At 34.1% G+C, this 20,642-nt stretch overlaps 1 protein-coding gene across 1 annotated transcript in view; it reads right to left on the bottom strand.

Annotated features, from left to right (window-relative positions):
- The window catches only part of GPM6A (glycoprotein M6A), a gene marked incomplete at both ends in the record, with an annotated part of 118,205 nt that extends 98,388 nt beyond the window's left edge, over window positions 1-19,817 (bottom strand). Inside the window, one exon of the mRNA XM_084232442.1 lies at window positions 19,781-19,817. Coding sequence (XP_084088568.1) covers window positions 19,781-19,817 — 37 coding nt within the window. The remainder of the gene's footprint in view (window positions 1-19,780) is intronic.
- Between the last annotated feature and the right edge of the window lie 825 nt (window positions 19,818-20,642).

Raw genomic sequence — 20,642 nt, 5'->3', positions numbered from 1 at the left:
ACAGCAAGAAAAGATTTACTCCTAGGATTAAACCACACTGATTTCACCAAAGTTCTTCATGACCTTTTCTTACTGTTTCTTCAAGAGTGTAGATACTGCTGGTAACTCCTTGACCTCTCCTGCCTCCATTCAAGGACACAACACATGTTCTCTGTCAAAATTCTCTCTCCTATTCACACCTTATTTCTACGAACTTTAAAACTCCATCTGGAATCCCTTCTTGATCTATAAAGACTTTAAGTTGATTAAATCAATATCAAATCATCAAAAATCACATGCTTTTGATAGCATACAAGCCTCAATACCAACACAGATTTGAAACCCAGGCAGCAAGCCACTTAATGGATATTATTTGACACAGTCATACAAATTTTATCCATGCAAGATGTGATTTTCTTTTGAAAATCTTTCCCTTTGCTCTGATTTCTGAAAACAAGATATTCATGAAAATCTAAAGTACCTAAAATTTAAACTAAATTTTTATCCACCAGAATACAGGCTCCATGAAAGCTAGGACTTTGTTTCTTTGTTTTTAACTGCTATATCCCTCGCAATTCAGTGAAAGCTGGAACACAGTAGCTGATCATTACATGCTTAATAAATGATGAATGAATCAATCTAATAACAAATGGGGAAAAAAAACTTACATAAAGGTACACTATAAAGCTGAATTGACCAAAATAGCATTTCTGTGGATGGTTTTTATCTTCCCCCACCCCCATTTTTCTCATCAGCACACTTCTCATCTTTCATTTCAGCTTTTACTTTCCTAGCACATCTCTTTCCCATCTCACCCTCCTCCTCCACCCACTCTTTTTGTTCTTTTGTAGATGTTCATTAACATGTGTTAATCTAGTCAAAGCAATTGGAAGAGGGGGGAGAAATTGGATGAATCTGAATAAGGGGGAACAAGATAGAGATGAGCTTTTAAAATGAAAGGAAAATGACAAAGGTCTGACAAAATGTAATGAAGAAACAAAGGAAAATGAAAATAAAGATTGTTAAGTGATTGCATAAAAAATGCAAAAAGAGGAGCAAGAGACACATGGATGTTCAATCCTGAAATCAAAGAATACAAACAATTTTTCTATAAAGAAATATTTTGAAAATGGTAAAATATATTCAGTTCATATTCATGAACAGAAGTAACAGAAATAGAAAATACAGGTCACTGCTTTTTAAAAAGGTAATATTTTTGAGACTCAATAGATGAAAAGCTTTAATCAATCAAAATATCATGAGGATATTTCAAAATAAAACCTTTGCCCTCAAAACTAGAAAGCTTCATGCAAGAGTTCTAAAACAAACCCAAACTAAATTTTACTATTACTAACATTTTCACAGCAGAAAATGAAAATTGTGCAGAAGCATGCACTATAATGTTACAGGATAATTTCAGAAGCTGATTTTGTTTTGTAGAGTTATAATTTTTAAGTATTAGTTTATGACAGGAGCTAGCCCCTTCTACTCTTCAATAATTCTTGATGAACAAATCAGATTTTTAACTATTGTGAAAATGTAAATATGACAATCTCAAAAGTAAAAATATACACAAGCTGACACATAATAAATTAGAGTCCATAATGTCAGACAAGAAACCTTGACAAAGAAAATGAAGAATATCCAAATAAAACTCATCACACAATGTTGGTTTCATTTGCACTAACTGGACACCTTATAGAATAAGGAAGTGATGCTTAAGCCCAGTATGGGTGGTAGCAGGATTAGAAGGCATCATGGGGCTATAAAAAGGGCTGCATTTTAATGAGGTCAGCAAGGTTTTAAGTCTAGTTCTATCTCCAATTAGTTCCTTAATCCTACACAGTTAATTTCCTTGGGTAGAATGAAGATGATTTATAACATCTCACCCTCTCAAAATTGCTATGAATACTGACTTTTAAAATTGATTTCAACAATAAGTTTTTAAAATGATTTTAGCTAATATAAAACAATGTATTTTAGAATTAATATTCATATGGATTAATCAAAACATCCCAAGTGAAAATTTCACACTGAATACAGATAAAAAAGAATCAAAATAAAATATGCTACCTTCATTTATATCACATATTGACTGTCTTGGCACCGACACTGAATTGCAGAAATGGTAAATTTGTTAAGATGATTTTATCTTGTTTATTATTTTATTAGGCAGAGGAAAGCAGGCTAATAAATAAAATTTTTCTTTAAATTTCTGGATAGTCAATACTTTCTACTCTAACTGTTGTCTGAAGTTCTAGAAATAAGAGAAATTAAATGGCAAGTAATGTGATTTGTTTCCTATTATAGTGATAACTTATTTTCATTTACTATCTACAAATGTTGCCTTGTGTTAATATTATATACAAGCAATGGAGTTGAAATACAGAAGAAAGATATTAGTGAATCTTCTCTCCAATAATGATTTATCCTTTCTTCCTTTCCCTGGCCCCTGAATTTGACTATGGTAACACTGGCCAGCAAAGGCATTGCCCATGTGCCAATGTGCCAATCCAGCCATCTGCATATGTCATCTGCCATGCTCTTCATGGAATGGTTTAAAAGAGAAAAAGCTAAATAGAAATTACCATTTATAGCAACTATATTTGTTCTCAGTAATTTTCACGTACTCTCTAAAAGAGTATTTAATACTTTAAAGTTACTTCACCCTTTATTAAAATCCACACAAACTCAAAAATATATTTGGTTATCATCTAAGTGAATTTTTCAACATTGTCAACATTTCCACATAGCTTTTTGTGCAGATTATAAATGGATCTTATTCATACTCTATAAATACAGGCTAGTGTATTCATGGTCATTCTTAGAAATTTCTGTCCATTTGGCCACTCTCTAGACGATTTTCTCTTCCCCATCTAGTTAACAGCTTCTGAGGAGCACAGCTTCTCAATTTCTGAGCATGTTTAATCGACCACTTTGGTTACCATGCCAACCAACACCGAGAATTCTGAGCTTACACGGGGGTATTTCAATACAGTGATCCAATTACTGTCAACAAATTCATGGGTAAAATAAAAGGAACAACATATTAATGAGATTTATTTCCTGAGACTAAGCTATGGAGATGTTTTCAGTGATTGTCATCAATTTTTAAAATAATCAGAATGCCATACCATCACAAGTGGGATAACTTTAATCCTCTCTCCCCCCTTTATGAGTTTATTTTCTATCAAAATGTCTGATGTCAGTATCTGTTTAGCTTCTTTTTATCACGAAAGCAAATGCCACAGGCATCTTTACTTACACTTGCAATACAGATACCATACCCTCCAAACCAGAAGTCACCAAATAGCAATCATGTATCAATTCTGTACTATAAAATAAAATCTTATGTAAGCAAGGGTTTATGGCATCATCCTATTAACCACTGTTTTAAAAAAGTCTTTAGTTCAAAGGCAAAACCAACAAATGCTATGATTGAGACCTTTGAAACAAGATGAAGTCATGTTACAAAAAATACCCCCCAAAAAGAGTGTTCCTTCTTACAAATGATATAAATGCCAGCAATGCCAGCACTGGATTGGAAATAGTACTTATTCCTTTCACTACATGAAAAGAAAAATGCTTAACTTCACTTTGGTGCATTTAGTATATTTATGATAATTAATTTTTGTTACAGAAGAATTTGTGTTTCTGAGAGAAACAATTAATAAAATATGAATATTCCTACTTTCTGATAAATATTTCTCCTATATGTATAGAGATTCCATTTTAATATAGCCATTCTAAGTTTAGATTCTATTAGGTAACAGAATATTGATGCTTAGATGAGTTAATTGTATAACAAACATCAAGTGATGGATGAGCTTATTTAAAACAATAAGCAGAGATAATGAGTAGATGAATAGAAAAATATTCTACTTCTAGTAAGATGACAAGACTGTAATAATGCTCTTACATTGCTATTGAATATATCAGGTTTAAAGGACAAGACTAAAATTAATGGAAGCAGAGATATGGAACTCTAGTGCATTTCCTTAGCATTGCAAATAGGAAAATTGAAATCATGGAGGTTAAGTGATTTGCCCTTTGTCACCCAGTCAGCTAGTAGCAGTCACAAATTTAGAGCTCACTTTACTATTCCACATGAATTTGTAAAGTTCTAAGATGTGCTATTATAAATGTTCTTATATGTAAGTGAAGACTCATTTATAAGAGATTAAATTGACATGTTTAAAATTGAACTCAGTTGATTGCAATCACTTAAATCTGTGTAAGGGAGAAAAGCATTGATTTTCAGTCACCTAATACAGACAATTCTTAGAATGATTATATGAAAATGGGACCCCTTAGCATACCAGAAACATTCATATTCTACTTACATACTCACACATACAGGCATCTCTAAAGACTAAATCATTTTCTAATTCTTTTTTGTATTTTTATTGTCTTTCTGAAAATTGGCACAATGTCCCCATACTTCCCAAGACATTTCCATATTTAACATCTTTATGGGAAACATGTCTCTTAATCAAATGGATGCCTTGATACAATGGCTTGAGATCACATCTAGTTACTAATTATATAACTGTGGAGTCTTCATAAGACCTAAATAGTCTTCAGTAAAATTAGACCAGAAACAAAAGAATGTATGCTGGCAGGTAGTAAAGTTACCAGTAAGTATGCTTTTATAATGTAATTTTGTTTCTGGATGAATGATTTGATCTTATTACAAAAATGTATTTAATTTCCATTAGGAATTTTAAATCTCATATGTTTAATTTCAATACCTGTGTTTATTGATAATAACCTCTACCATTTAATTCTGTAAAAAGCAAAGTCAAACTCATAGGAAAGATAAACTCAGCTGATGAGTCATACCATTTCTTTGTAATCCCAGAATTGCCCACAAGGTATTTAGTTTTCATTCTTAAAAGCATACTCAAAAATCAAAAATCAGACATGGAAGTAATTAAAGAAGAGGGAAAAAAAGAGAAGTAATCTTATATAGTCTTTTTTCCTGCTCATATAATACACTTATTTTTTAATGCACTTGGGAAAAAAACCTCTCCTTATTAAGATAAGATACTCTGTAAAGTTTTTTTTTTTTTTAAAGAGGCATGTATTTTTATTTATGTATTTATTTATTTATTTGTTTGTTTGTTTGTTCACACATGCACTGGGTACAGTCAGAAGCGCGGGAGGGTGAGAGGATTCACCAGAGCCAGAGCGGGGAGCAGACCAGGCAGAAGGACCGAAGGACACTGCTGAGGGGAGCAGCGGGCGGCAGGAGAGGTCTGCGCGCCATGTGGGACCCTCCTCTGGTGGCCGGGGAGCAGCCGGGGATCGAACCGGCGCCGCAGAGGCCGCGGGCAGCTTCACAACCCAGCGCTCAACTGCTGCGCCACCGGGGAGGCCCTACTCTGTAAAGTTTTATAGTTATTTATTGCTATACTTTTTAAGTAAACTTAGTTATTTTAAAAGGTAATTCCATTTCAAACTTTACAGTTCAGATAAAACCAAAGCAATAACAAAATCTAGAAATCTGACTGTGAAAATGAGCACACCAGAGGGAGGAGGAAGAACAAAATGGGAGGTAGCACAATGGACTATGGTAGGAGGGGACTACGGGCGCCTTGGTGGTAGGTGTGATATGGTAACATACATTGAAGGGTGTAATCCTCTATCTCTAAATCATATACAATGTTATCAAAATAAAACCAAACAAAAAATTAAATTGATTAAATAGCTACTTTGGGAGAAAAAAAGAAAGGAAATGTTTTGAGCCCAAAAGATGTTCATGGTTTATGATGAATGTAAGACTCTAGGAAGGCTTCCCTGATGAGCTACTGTGAGCTGAAGCTTGAAGGGTGACTGTGAATGGCAGGTAAGTAAGAAGAGATATTACCTGCTGGACCAGCAACATCCTAAAGAGCCTGTCATACCCAGAAAGGAGTGATGAAGTTGTGTGAATGAGGAAGTTGTAAAACTGGGCTAGAGAGTTTGCTTTGGACCATATTGTAGAGGAGAATTTAATCACGCAGGGAGTGAAAAGGATGGAAATCTTTAAGCTACAGAATACATGAATATTTAGGTGGAGAAAAATAGCTAAATATGAACAGAGGGGAAAAGCATAGTGGAGATAATTGTAATAGCTTAAGGCAAGAATTCATTAAGAATCTTAAAGCTACAGCAGAACCGATGAAGATGAGAAGCCAGAACGAGGAGCCATTTCTGAGGTAAAGGTATATGACAGCCAATTAAATATAGAGGGAAATGAAGAAGACATCCCAAATGACCCCCAGCCTCACAGATTTTAATACAACATACAAATTTGGAATAGGAGTGTAGAATGAAGAGTAGATTTAGCAATAAACTGATACATTTCATTCTGGACATTTGGCACTTAAGGTGCTATCACTCTGTTGTAGCAGCCTCTTAGATGGTACCCATAGACCTCATAGTATTCATGCCTTTCTAGAATCTTCTCCACTTGAAGAAGGGCTACATTTATTGACTTACTTCTAATGAGTGGAATATAACAAAAGTGATGGACTGGTTGTTTCCAAGATTGCATTATAAAAGCACTGTAGCTTTCATTCTGCCACCAGTCTCTCTTAGATCCTGTGCTCAGAAGCCAGTTACCATATCAGGAGGCAACCCTGTTGGGAGGCCCGAGATGTGAAGAACTGAGGCGTAACCACATGGTAACAAGTGAGTAAGCAACCAACCAGATCTATTCCAACAAGTTGAGTCTCCAGGTGAGATTGCAGCTGTGGGCAACAGCTTGATGGCAATCTGTCACTTTCCAACAAAGCACTCTGTTGTTCTCATAAGTATACCACTGACATTTTCTTTCATATCCATTTATTTCTGTGTGCATGTTTTCTTGGTTGTAGTCTGTCTCCAATTCTACATCAAAATCTCCCTAATCTAGTCCGCCTCGTTCAGTGATCCTTAGAAGAGTGACTGGCATAGTACTTCTAAAATAATTATCTCACATACTCATGGAATTTACAGAATTTGAGATGGATTTTATCATGAACAGAAAGGCAAAATACCCTAAGGAATGGAAACAATAATATATGCTAAAATAATAAAAATCTATTTGATCATCTACAAATTACCAAGAAGTACATTAGATTATATATAGTATTGTATTTCATAATATAGCAACCTTAACCGATATCAACCTTGATATTTTCCCTATTTTATAATAATAAAACATAGTTTTTTTCAGAAGTTACCTGACCAAAAATATGGCCAGTATATGGCAGAGTTAGGATTCAATTCAAGTTTATTTCTGGTTATTTCCACTATCTCTTTCCTAGTAGCTTAGAGTTTTTTAGTATGAATGTGTCAAAACTAGAATATACGTCATTCTATTACCTTAGAAAAAATTGATGTGGTTTTTACAAAAAAAAAGATCATAACTCAGCAGTGATATTTTCATCTGGGAATTCTAGAAGAGGTGGTGACATATAATTCCTACGGGTAGTGTGAATGGAAGACAAGTCTTGAAGTTCTTAGTTTATGTAAGCTGTTTGCTTGTTTGTTTTTGAACTAATGAACATATAATAAGTTCCCATAAGCATTTCCCTCCCCTGAGCTTACTGAACTCACTTTGAATGTTGTTCTAATTCAAAACAACAATTTCAAGAATATCTATAACATCTTAAATTATGATTTGTACATGGTAAGTTTACATATTAATTTTTTAGAGTAAAATGACTGCCTCAACTTACTTAGAGTCCTTTCCATGCCTGTCACTCTATTTCTTCTAGATAACATGTACATTTAAGCAGGATAATGCAAGAAGTCAAATAAGTAACTCAATGACGCATATGTGTTAACCTCAATTATAACCTCAATATAATTTTTAATTTCATTTTTTTAAATTATGTTTATGAATAAAGAATACCTTGTGATTTAAGTCACGATATTAATGTTTAGCATCTCTGATATAATTCCTTCATGACATTCATTAGTTATTGAGATTGACAATGGTATTAATAGCAACAGCATTTCTTGACAAATGGGACCTGGAATTTGTGTTTATTCCCTCCCCTCAAGTATTGAGCTCCCCCATATATGCTGAATACATAACTGTTTATTATATGCATTAGCATTTTCACTAACTTTAGGTTTCAGATCTCAGTTCACCCCATTAAACCATGATTAAATTCATTTTCTCCAATATCTATTTAAAGAATCCAGATTGGAAGTTACTTATCATTTCACATTTCACAACATTCTTTGAAGTAATTAAGAGCTTATACATAGGAGCATGGATTTCAAAAACCCTTTTGATTTTCAAAAGCAAAACTTTTAAAGTGTTATCCAGAAAGTTCTTTAGCTTCAATGTTTGCCATCTCAGACTAAGTTTCCTTTCAGACTCTGAAATTTCAAATCCGTTGTATTCTTACTTTGATATATAAATTAGGACTCACAATTGGGAAATTTACCAGGCATTTTAACCTGCAAAAATAACTGAGTAGGTCAGTGATTATCAACTGTGGTTTGCCAGGGAAAATGTTTGCAAGGCAGATGTCCTGGATTTACTGAATCAGAAACTCAAAGTGGGGAGGAGAGGGCAGCAATCTTTGTCACCCAAAAGCAGGGGAGATTCAAGCAAACTAAAGTTTAAGAACTATTGTATGGGCCTCCCCAGTGGCACAGCGGTTGAGCGATGGGCTGCAAAGCTGCCAGCAGCCTCTGCAGCACTGGTTCGATCCTTGGCCGCCTCCGAGGGTCCCACATGGCTCGGAGACCTCTCCTGCTGTGCCTGCTGCTCCCCTAAGCAGTGTATTTCGTCAGTCTGCCTGTTCTGTTCCCCACTCTGTCTCTGGTGAATCCTCTCACCCTCCCGGTGCTTCTGACTGTACCCAATGCTTGCATAAATAAATAAATAAATATTAAAAAAAAAAACTACTGTATATGCGCCACTTATGTAATTTACAAAGAAACATATATCCCAAAGTCACAAAAATAGCATATTTACTGGGAAGTACAGTTAATAATCATTCTTCAAAGTTATCCACTTCTAACTAAGGTAAAAGAATCACCTTATTCTCAAAAAGGCTGTTTATCATTACATAATCTTTAAATAAGTTTAGTTGTGTAAATTTGGTATTAAAATTATCTTTAAACAAAACATCCTAATAGTGTGTAAGTCACCTACTCTAAGACTTATAAAAATTTGGTTATGACATTTATAATCTAGTTCTTTGGGTAGGTGAATATCTCCTTGGTTCTGGTGCCACATTTAAATAGCAAAACATAAAAGATTAGTTATGGAGTGAAGAAGGCTTGAGGAACACAGCATGGATTTGACAATGAACAATGTGGTAAGTTTCTGCAGAAGCTTCCTTACTCACTTAATATCACCTAACCAAAAACATACAAACAAAACCTCTTTTTAATTATTTTTGGTAAATGCAGGGGAGGCAACTTAACTTTTTTATTGATAATCTCTGATAGGTAAGTTGGGAGGGCTGGCCGTTTGTTTATTGAGGTAACACTGGTTTACAGCATATTGATATATAATTTGGGGAACACATTCATGCCTCCTCAGATGTATGTCACCACATTCATCACCAAACTACCCATAGTTCCTTACTCATACATTTGGGGTGAGTTTAACTTTTGCTATTCCACTCACGTGTGTCATTTCTATTAATCTCTGCAACTTGAGTCAATTCTTTTTTAGAGCAAATATAGCACATAGCTGAAATAAAAACATTATTTTTTTCTCTGTAGCCTATATTTTCTCCTGGGAAAACAGCAGATTTCCTCAGGAAAGCAACTTTACCGAGGGGAAATAGAAAATGTAGTTTTCACACTGCTCTCAAAGAGGTATTCAATTTTTGTCTGGCAAATCCTCAGCTCTATTTCACATAAAAGAAAATGAAGGAAATTGGAAATCCTTGCCAGAGGCTAGTTATGAACAGAAAGCTCAGATTTCAGTGTGGCTTGACATGTAATAAAATATAGGATAGTAACATCTCCTTTTATTTTTTTCCATTTTGCAAAATGAGGAACAACATTATTCTTCCCCAACCATGCCCTCTCAATTGCTCTACCAGTTTAGGTCCTGCCTGTAGATATCTTAGGCAAAACCCTCAGTGCTCTGGAGTCTCCAGGGAACTCAAACCATCTTTCTTAATTCTTAACTCTACTGAAATATGTCATTTGATTTTTTTGGTCCAAAAAGACATCCATTTCTTTAATTTTTGGTTATGAAAAACACTGTCATTTCTGGCCAGTGGCATTTAATGATCTCTTCCCAAAACAGACACTATGGATAGACCATTATCTTCTCCTCTCCCCTTTTCATGGATATTGTCCATTATATCCATAGTGTCCAGTATTTCCCCCTCTCCCTTCTACCCTTTTCACAAATCTAAGAATCAATTGAAAACCAGCACAGGAAACTCAACTTACAATCAATTGAAAACCAACATTGGAACCGCAATTTATAATCAATTGAAAACCAGCATAGGAACAGAGATCAATATTAGTGCAATAAAATAAAAGCATACTGAACACAGAGATAATATCGATAATTTTATAGACAATTGTCAAAATTTAAATATTGTAGTAAGGGAGAAGACTGAAATATCACACACCAAAGACTTCTTGTTTGTCCTCTTAGAAATAAGACGTATTTTCAAAAACAAACAAAAAGATCTTAGTCAAAAGGCATACATATTTCAAAAAACCCTTTTAATAAAGACATGATGGAAATATATTTTCAGGTTTAGTTCCTTTTTTCATTGAAGTTTTTATGGCCCTTTAAGTGGGGTGAAACTTTGATCATAAATTTACAAAAATTTTATTTCAATTAATATGATCCTAAGAATATATTTTTTAACAATAGGAATTTACAAGTGGTCAAGAACTTAGTGAGTCTAATAATTGTGGAATGTGATTAATGATGAAAAGTTGTCATAGTGATTGAAGATAAATCTTATTTGAGATTTTATAAAATAGTAACAGCTAAAATGAACATCCAAAAATAACAAGAATAAAATTAAACAACCTGTAACGAAATCTGGATTAAAGACTAAACTTCACTAAATTAATGAACGGAAGTCCATTTTATGTGCTGGGCATGCCTTATTAATTATAGTGAATGGAGACATCTGTCTAGGGATGCAACTCTCCACCCTCTGAGCCAAAACTAGTCTAAAACATTTTAGTCCATCTTATAGCAGGATTAGGTGCATTCACTTCCCATGCATTCCCACCTTTTTCTCACAACCACACTTAAAATTATACAAAAAAATTATGGCACCACAATACCAGGCAGTTATTAAGGACTACGTACTTATAAAATATGAACATTGAAAGCATAAGAGAAGGTAAAAGGAAATTTGTTACTCATTGACATCTTACTCTTTAAATTCATGATCCTGAATATTAACTAGAGTCTCAAAAAGCTCTTCTCTTATTAAATTGTCCGATAACTTTTAAGCTGCTATTTTGTCCACACTTTTGATTTATCAACATTTTCTAATGAACAGTGAGCCCAGTGTCAGCAAATTTATAAACGACTGTTACATTTTCTTTATCAGCATCTTATAAAATGTCATCAGACATAACTTTCCAAATTTCAGTAACCATCTGCCGAGCTTGACTGTTCAATCTATTTCACTTCATTGCTATGATGTAATGTTAACTATATATGGACTGTTTAATAGTAAAAACAAAAATCTATTCATACTTAAGAAATTGCTATCAAGCTTCTGAATGCATTTCAGGTTAATAAATTAAAAGTATTTTAATTGAACTCTAATAGCTTAACATGGAGTCATGGTCACATTCTTCCAAGCTAGATGCAGCTGTTTTGTAAAATCTATCTAAACTTAAAAAAGGTTTTAATCTTTCTTTAGACGTCTTGATTGAACTCATCTTTTTCTTCTTCCTCCTTCTTTTATTCTTCCTTCACCCTCTTTATTTTCCCCCTCCTAGTCTCCATCAATCGCTACCATCATCAACATCATCACCAATAATCATCATCATCATCAATCACTTTGCAGCTTGGGTTCAAGAACAAAAGAAAAAATATTAAGTATTTTATATAAAGTATCTGTACTGTGAAAAGGGAGATGGGGAAGTCCATATACACAAAAAGATAAACAAAAAGAGGTGTCCTTTACTAAATGATAAACAAATTAACAATAGTTATTATAATAATTCAAATAGTGATTAAACCTTTAATAAGCATTCTTAAATTTTCAATGTAGACTCTTAGCTTCAAGGAAACTTGTTTATTTACTTTTTATATGATCACAGTGTGTAGGATGAGTGGAAAAAAGACATGAAAAACAACTATTATGTTGCAGGATATTATAATAGACACTGTCAACTTTCACTGTTGTATCTAACACTCATATTAAACCCATAAAACCCAAAGATAATGGTAAAGAAAACTAGGATAGAATGATATAGATTAAGGAATATATAGAGAGAGATAATGAGGAGGAAAAAACCAGGGCTTCAGCAAAGTTCATCTGATCTGAGAAGCCACAAGTTGATTGGCCTCTCAGTATAATAGTTGACTAAGAAAATTGTTGGATTTTCTACATGTGTAAGGCTCATGGAAAGAACTTTGAGTATACAGCTGCTGAATTCTAGGCCTTTAAGACTTAATCACAACTTTCTAATGGAGGATTGAGTAAAGATCAATTATTTTGTGAAATAGTATTCAAGGTCATCTTTTATTATGAAAGTATGGAGTTTTCTCTTTTAACTTAAAGAAAAATTATAATAAAAATTCTGAAGGAAAATAAACCATTATAAGAATCTGGATTTGGCAATATATGGGTACTAGTTAAGATAGTCAGAATGTCTCAAAGTCTAAGGTTAGTTTTAATGAACAAACCATATTCAACTTTGTATCTAACTGCTCCACTATTAAACAATGCTCAATCCTAATTTTTTAAATATTCTAGTAATATAAGTATTCTAAGATAATTTATCAAAATTATAAATACGATTCTTCACTACCACTGAAAAAGAAATTTTTAATCTACAATTCTAACTTTTGAATTTAAAAGCTATTGTTATTGTTATAGAAAAAAATGATTTTCTAATTAGGCACATTTTTTCTCAGAACTGAAATGAACATTAACTCATTGAATGAAAATTCTCTTTGTTTGTATGATATTTATAGTTCTAGTTCTTTATACATCTGAGTTTGAATTATATAATCATTCACAAAATAGTGTATCCAGAAAGTCAAAGACTATTCAACATAAAGATTAGCATTTTTCATATGGTAGAAATTTAAATCCAAGACATCAATTAGTTTAAACATTGGGCCAAAATGTCTGTCTTTCTTTGGGTATTAGTCTAATTATCAATAGCAGCAATGTTCCAGTGTGCTGATCTCTCTTAATACTTTAGAAAAGCACATGATTTAAAAGCCAACCATCATCCTTCCTCCTTCCTTTTTCCTCTGATCTCAGATTTGCTAAGAATGTAGCTAAATTCCCCAGTGAACCTTGCGAGGAGACTGCAATAAGCTACAACTTTCAAATGTGACCAAAGTTAAATTTCCCATTCACAATTTGAGAGACTCTAATCAGCTATCTTGTTTTTCTTTCCTTTTATTTGCACAGAACAGAGAAGGAAGTCACTTTCAGATTAAGAATATTGAAGACAATGGTAACAATTGAATAGCGACCACATGGAAAAACATGAATTATTTTTATATTGTCAGTTAATCCACAGCTGTGCCACCTGTTAGCATGGAATCCATCCAAAAAGATTTTGAAAATGTGCCAGACAGTCTGCCTTCAACATATAAAAAAAAAAAAAATCAAAGATTTTGTAAGGGGGAAAGGGTGTATGTGTAAAAGAAAATGGAGACCAAAATGGACAAACTAGAAATTACCTACTGTATTCCACAAATCCCACATGAGTCTTTGTCTTCTGGATTGATTAAAGAATAATTAATTTCTAAGAAATACTTTGAGTCATCATGCCAACTATATTCTGTATCAATGTCTCAGTCTACTACATTCTCCTTAAATGTTTATGATGTTTCAACTCAATGTGTTACTAAAGTAACTATACAAAGCAACTGCAAGTTAAAAGGTGAATGCACTCATTAATAAAATTATAAAAAGCGACATAAATCTTTGATCCTAACAAGATGGTGGAAGATGTGCTGTTGAGCATGTTAGATCTCTGAGACAAACAGCACCATCCTTATAAAAACACCATTAGCAAGTATTCAGTGAAAATATAAGCTACACTCAATGAAAACACATTTTATCTAAAGTACAGAAGTCAGAAAATAAGAGCAATGAAGAACTTCTGTGAATGTCTATTAAATTTTATGAAAATTCTAACTAATTTTTTCTACTAACAAGTGTCTTAGAACCACATTTGATAACACCATGACATTAATTTCTTAGACTCCAGGAGGACACTCCAGGTTAAGCACACTAAGTGCTAGCCAAAACACAGCTGTCAAATCAGTGTATATTTCTCCTATATGCTTTATAAAATCTGAATGCTTATGCTTCTTCTAGCCTCATTATTCAATTGATGACAAGATTTGCTGAGATGAAGTTTGTCCATTTGGAGATAGAGAGACCAGTCCCCTTTTTTATGGGTCTGCAAGTATCCAACAACCAGGAAGCAAAAGGCTAAGTGGTTCTCCAATTTCAATGACTGTTGAAAAGTTTTTGACATTGTTGTCATTTCACTAGCCACTGGTCTATGGCTTGCAATGGACTACCATTCAAGATTATAATTTTATTAATAAAGCACACACTTTGACTCTTTCTAATTCTTTAATGTCTTTGCAATTGTTCTCAAAATATTATACCACTGCTATTTAATGGTAGATAGTACTTTTAAGAACAAATTATTCAAGTTATAAAAATAAAAGATCAGTGAAGCAAAAATTCAAAATCACCTAGGATGTGTTAGAGGATGTGTTATTATCAAATTGACATTTAAGTCTATAACAAATATCTATTTAGTTCAACTGCCACTTAAGTTAAACTTGGGGAAAAGTTTTTAACACTGAGCCTCTTTACATAAAGCTCCTAAGAAGACCAGGGTATTTGATTTATTTAGACATTTTTTGATTGAAAAAAAAAAAAACAAACACAGAAATTCACACAGTTTAGCTAGGACATGGACAGCATCGTTACTAATTATAGAGATAGATGAAGGGAGAATACACTCATGACACACCAAGAATCATCTTGTCCCAAATTTCAGGAGGGGAGTTCCATGGACCCAGCTCCTCTGTTTTGGAGTTGGGACTTACAGGTATTAAACTGCACACTTAGGAACTGGTTGCCATTGGTAAAGCTGCCCACAGCTTCATCTTGTCCCATATCTCAGGAGGGGAGTTCCATTGACCCAGCTCCTCTGTTTTGGAGTTGAGACTTACAGGTATTAACTGTAAGTACTGGATGCCATTGGTAAAGCTGTCCACAGCTAACCCAAAAGCCAGAGTTGGTGATAAAAGATGCAGCTATAAATTGCAGAGCAAAGCGGATTAGTGCAGAAGTATTTCAGCTGAGCCACTTAGAAGAGGGTGTGGCACAGAAGCCATTATTGACATCTAGTAAAGTGTAGGGTGGGTTTAAAAGTCAGGCCCTCATCTCAGTCTGGCTGTATCTAACCCCAGCTCTACTATTTACTACTATACAATTTGGGTCAAATTTAATTAACCTATTTGATTTTTGCTTCTGTCACTATTAGTACCACTTACGGTCATCGTGAAGAGTCAATGAGTTAATTTACGTGAAGTCCTTAGGCAACGAAATCACTGGACAGCTTAGGTTGACCAAAATCATCCAGTACTAGAAAGACAAAATTACCTCCATTTTCATTTATTATAATGGTGTCTCTTCTTCAGAGATGATGTGCCCCTAAGGAGGAGTTGGGGTACAAAGTCATCTTTTAAGATAAATCTAACATCAGTAAAAAATAAAAAGATTAAAAAATTAACTTTCAGCCCATACACATGGTTATATGCTTTTGAGTACTGTCTCCTTTACAGTAATTCATGATTATGAATGCATAATGTACAATGTGAAGTATATATAACTAAGTGCATACATACCAAACATAATTAGACAGTATGGGTTATACTAATTATAAGATGGGTGGTAAGGTTAAAGAGGAAGAAAAAAAAAGAAACCTGTGGACTCTCTTTTCATCTAGTTATTCTTGCTGGTTTTACTAAGTTTAAACATAGGCTTGCTGGTTTTACTAAGTTTAAGCATAGGCTTGCTGTTGGGCTAAGGGTGGGATAACAGCCATTAAGGAGAGGTTACAGGGTAGGTGCTTAGATGATGGAGTTGAGCCCCTTTCACACCATGTTGGATCTTCTACTTCCTCTAGTGACCCATGCCGTGAGTGTGGCAAAGGACTGATTCTCTTGAAATGATAGGGCAGGCTTCTGTGGTGGAAAGGAAGTCAGTGTTGTCTCTGTTCAGCTTGAGAAGTTGACAGTGTCACTCATACGCTGCTGTTTAATTATACTAGAAAAACATGGTGAGTAACACCATGGCTGTTATTTTTTGAGCTGATCAAACATATCCGGCACATTGCATGAAATTCTGAGCCTTTGTTTCATAGGAGTTCATGTTCAGAAATGAAATCAATCAGGATTTGGCCTTTTGGAACAGTTCAGCTAATTTTGGAAGATTCAAATTGCTGGTTCTTTCTTTTTGCTATTTTCTTTTCATCTCTATATAATTTTATTACTTATTTTAATCATTGATTTATCAATCTTCCTCTTTGGCCTTTTCCTAATTTAGGCAAATGTTCATTACGAATATCTATAAATGGTCTCCCACTTGTCTGGATATCCTAATATACTTTCAATAATTCAGTAATGATCAGACACCTTTAAATTATTTACATCTTTTCCCATAGATCTGGAAAAAAAATGCTCCAGATATAACCGTCATGCTTACAACTCACAAACGTTTACCTTTCAAATCTTTGTAAAAATCTCTTCATGTACTTTGTTCAACCCTCCATGGTAACACAAGCCCCTGATGCCATGATTTGGTGGCCCTAGCTCTTAATCTGCTATGACAGTGATGCTAGGTTTATTATGATTCTACCTAAGGGTCAAGTTCAAACAGCCTCTGTTGCTTTGAGTGAGCACAATATTTTTTTCCTAAAAAAGAAAAAGCTTTCATGTATAGGACATGTTTTCCAAAAAATACAAGTTTCTTAAAACATTAGATTTCCACTCAGCACAATGAGATACTCACCTTTTGGGAGGGTGGCAGAAGTGGATGGAGCAACAGATTAAACCACCATTTCACTTAGCTTCATCCTAAGGTCTGAGCTTATTGAGCAGAATGGCTGGTGAAGTCTCCCACATGTTATAATTGTTCTATCTCCAGGACTGCGCACATATATTTAAGTTACAGCAGAACTATCTTCAATTACCTTTTACAGATTAAGTGGGGAAGGAAGACCCCCCCCCCATTATGAAGAGGAATCTGTTTCTTATGGAGGGTCTTTCTTAGCCCATAAGTATCAATTATATTATTTTTTACAAATATGTTTGTATTTATGAACATGGCTTCCATTTTAAGCTCTAGCTGAATTTGGATGGTGTCATGCATGAATATTAGCATGAATTTAAGTCCAGTTTGTATCAAGGGAGAATAAGTTTAAATTGTAAGAAGAGACAGGAACAAATCTTTCAGATTAAAGAGAAGTCTGTGATACTTGAATTATAATTTAAGAAAAACAGGATAAAAGCTAACTCAAATTGATGCTTTGCTTTAAAATAGATGAATCTGAATCATTAAATCGATCCCCTGAAAAGCTCCAAAAATCTCTAATGATTTTATCTGGTTGTCAAGTATCTCCTCCAACTTAAATCCCATCGGACTGCACAATATTCTTCCATCACATTCATACAGAACATTTATATTCAGATAAAACTTTCTAGCAACAAACATAAATAGAAAAGATATCGTAAACACATTTGAGAGGAACAGAAGATGAAGAGTGAAGAGATTCAAATCTTCTCTCGCTTAGTTAAGAACTAAAGCTTAATCATAGATGTTTACTTATATACCTTTATATATTTACAGACCATAGCACAACTTATATTTTAAAAAAAATCTGCCTGTTTCTGATTTAATCATGGACATCTTAATCATAAAGAGAAGACACAAGACCTTCCCTATTACATCATAGCTGCCCCCACCCCATGAAAGGTTTTCAGTATTACCTGAGAAAAAAATTTACTAATTACATCATCTTTCCCAGTTCCTGCATCTAGCGAGGCTTGTTCAGATAAAATCAACCTGTTAACCACAATCCATGATTTATCTCAAGATTTTATTTAATGTAATGAATACTGTTTCTCACTATAAAATTATCAGTTTATCTTTCCTTAAACAAGTTGCCTGGCCAAAAAGCAATCTCATTATGTACTATGAGAAGAGATATTAAAATAAGATATTTCATTCCTAAAACAAAATAGTCCATAGAGATGCCTTTTAAGGATGGAAATTACCATGAAAATTTGCCATTTAAAATCACTGATGAACACTTAAGCTATCTGCTCCAATAACAAAAGTAGTTGAGGATTTTTTAATTAAAAAAATAGATCATATGATATCCATATAGATTATTGTGCTTCTGTCATAGAGTTTCATTAAGAAGTGCACTAATGACTAAAATATGGATGTTGGCTTATCCAGTAGCTTCCTCTACTGCTCATATAAAACCTTTATATATTTCACGTTAGTGTTTTCTAACGGTGCATATGTGTGTGTGTAAGACAACAGACCTGGCAATGCTAAATGGCTCGAAATAATGAAAAAATTTCACGATGCCTCCAAATGACCTATTTACATTGCAACACATTGTTTTTTAAAAGAACGCAGTAGTAATACATTCCATATCAAATTTTCTAGCTCAATCTTTTCAATCCTAATCTTAATTTTTACCTTTATTAGTATTACCTGTGTTACTCTTTCAATGCTAAGAACACAAGAGTGCTTTCTGTAATGTTACATAATCCTGAGAGCAGACACTGATACTGGGTTGAAAGCTACAGTTCTCTCCAAAGCTACCACTTGACACACATAAAACATTTCTAGAGTGTTTGAATGGTTTGAAATGGCCAATATTTGATATTTTGACCTATAAAAATAAAAACTGTACTTTAAGTTATACAGCCAGTTATCCCTACACAAACAAAAATGCATCAGAAAATGTCCTCGATGTTTATTACGTGAAGTTGATTATAGTCAACTATATAGAAGAGAAAACCCTAACGTCACTATTCCCTCTGAAAATTTATGAATCTTTGCTCCATCCATATGCATCAACACATAGAAAAAAAGGTTTTATTAAAAGGTTCACCAACGAAAAATAATATAAATATGCCCTTGGTCTTTGTTCTATCAAACACCCATTCAAAGGTAGTGATAATGGTTACATCATCCAATTTTTAACTACAACTATTTACAAATATCACATTTGTGGCTCACAGCAGCATCCCTTGACCCAGCTCCACAAGCACAAAAACATGAAATAAATACAGGTTAACAAAGACAAGTCTAAGGAATAGTTGACGACAATACCGCAATGCTTTTATCACTAGTAATCCACTATGCATCTGGATCCTTAAATCTGAAAGATTTGCAAAACATGACAACATTCATGCTAGACATTAATGCCAAGTGAGGAACAGAGTAAAGGCGAGGCAGAAATACCTTCCAAAAGAGAAACATTCATTAGCCTTACTGGCAAGTGTCTAAAGCAAACAAGGAAACTGCAAAATAATTACTTAGTTACAAATAAACCCTTTTTAACACAGTACCTTTTTGTGTCTGTCCCTCTTCCATATTCTCTTCCATGGCTACCTTTCTTCAGCAGAATCTGGTACACCGAATTAATCAAAAGCTCAATTAGATGTTGGAAAAACTGGTGATTTTTTTTCCCTGGGACGCTCCAACAGCACTGGCTTGGGCAAGTCCTCGGAGCTTAGCTCAGGCTGCCTTGCGCCTCTTGTTTGCTTGGAGACAGGCTGTCAAGTGTAATTTCATTCAAATTACTCTTCCGTGAAGATTATCAATTTTTCTTCTCAAAGCTGTCCATTGTGTACCACTGTAAGCAGGTATTCAAGCAAATAGCTTGAGAATTTTGGGGGGAAATTGGGTCCGAATCCCAGTAGCAGAGACTCTAGGATTCACAAGCTTTGCTTTGCATTTAAAATGGGAAAAAGAAATTGAGGTTTGTATTGAAATCTGGGCTTTAAATTGGAAACAGGCTGAGCTGTGAGCAGATGGAGGGGTGTCCTCCTAACATAAAGCAGACCACCAACCCATAATTCCCCCTCTTTGCTACCAGAGTGGGAAAGCCCACATTCCCCTCCGTTCTTTATGCTGCAGCACTTGCTTCTCACCCAGTCAGAGACGCTGCAAAAATGCGTTTTCCTTTTCTCGTCTAAGTATCTAGTTAATTTGATTTAAAAGTGCCAAGAAAGGATGCAATTATGTCATCTCGGGTTTATCTGGAAAAGGTTATGCTTAAGAGAGGACTTGTAAGCTCACACCTTTCAGACTTAAAAATATATAGAAGTGTGGTTTGCAAAGGAATGAGGATAAACCTTTAAGCCTGAAAGATATAGGTTATAAATAATTATTTTACTTCACAGCCACAGACTTAAATGAAAGGGGAAA

Source organism: Talpa europaea (genome assembly GCF_964194135.1).
Source record: "Talpa europaea genome assembly, chromosome: 4".
In the NCBI taxonomy this organism is placed as follows: Eukaryota; Metazoa; Chordata; class Mammalia; order Eulipotyphla; family Talpidae; genus Talpa; species Talpa europaea.
This window is presented reverse-complemented; position numbering and strand designations above follow the sequence as displayed.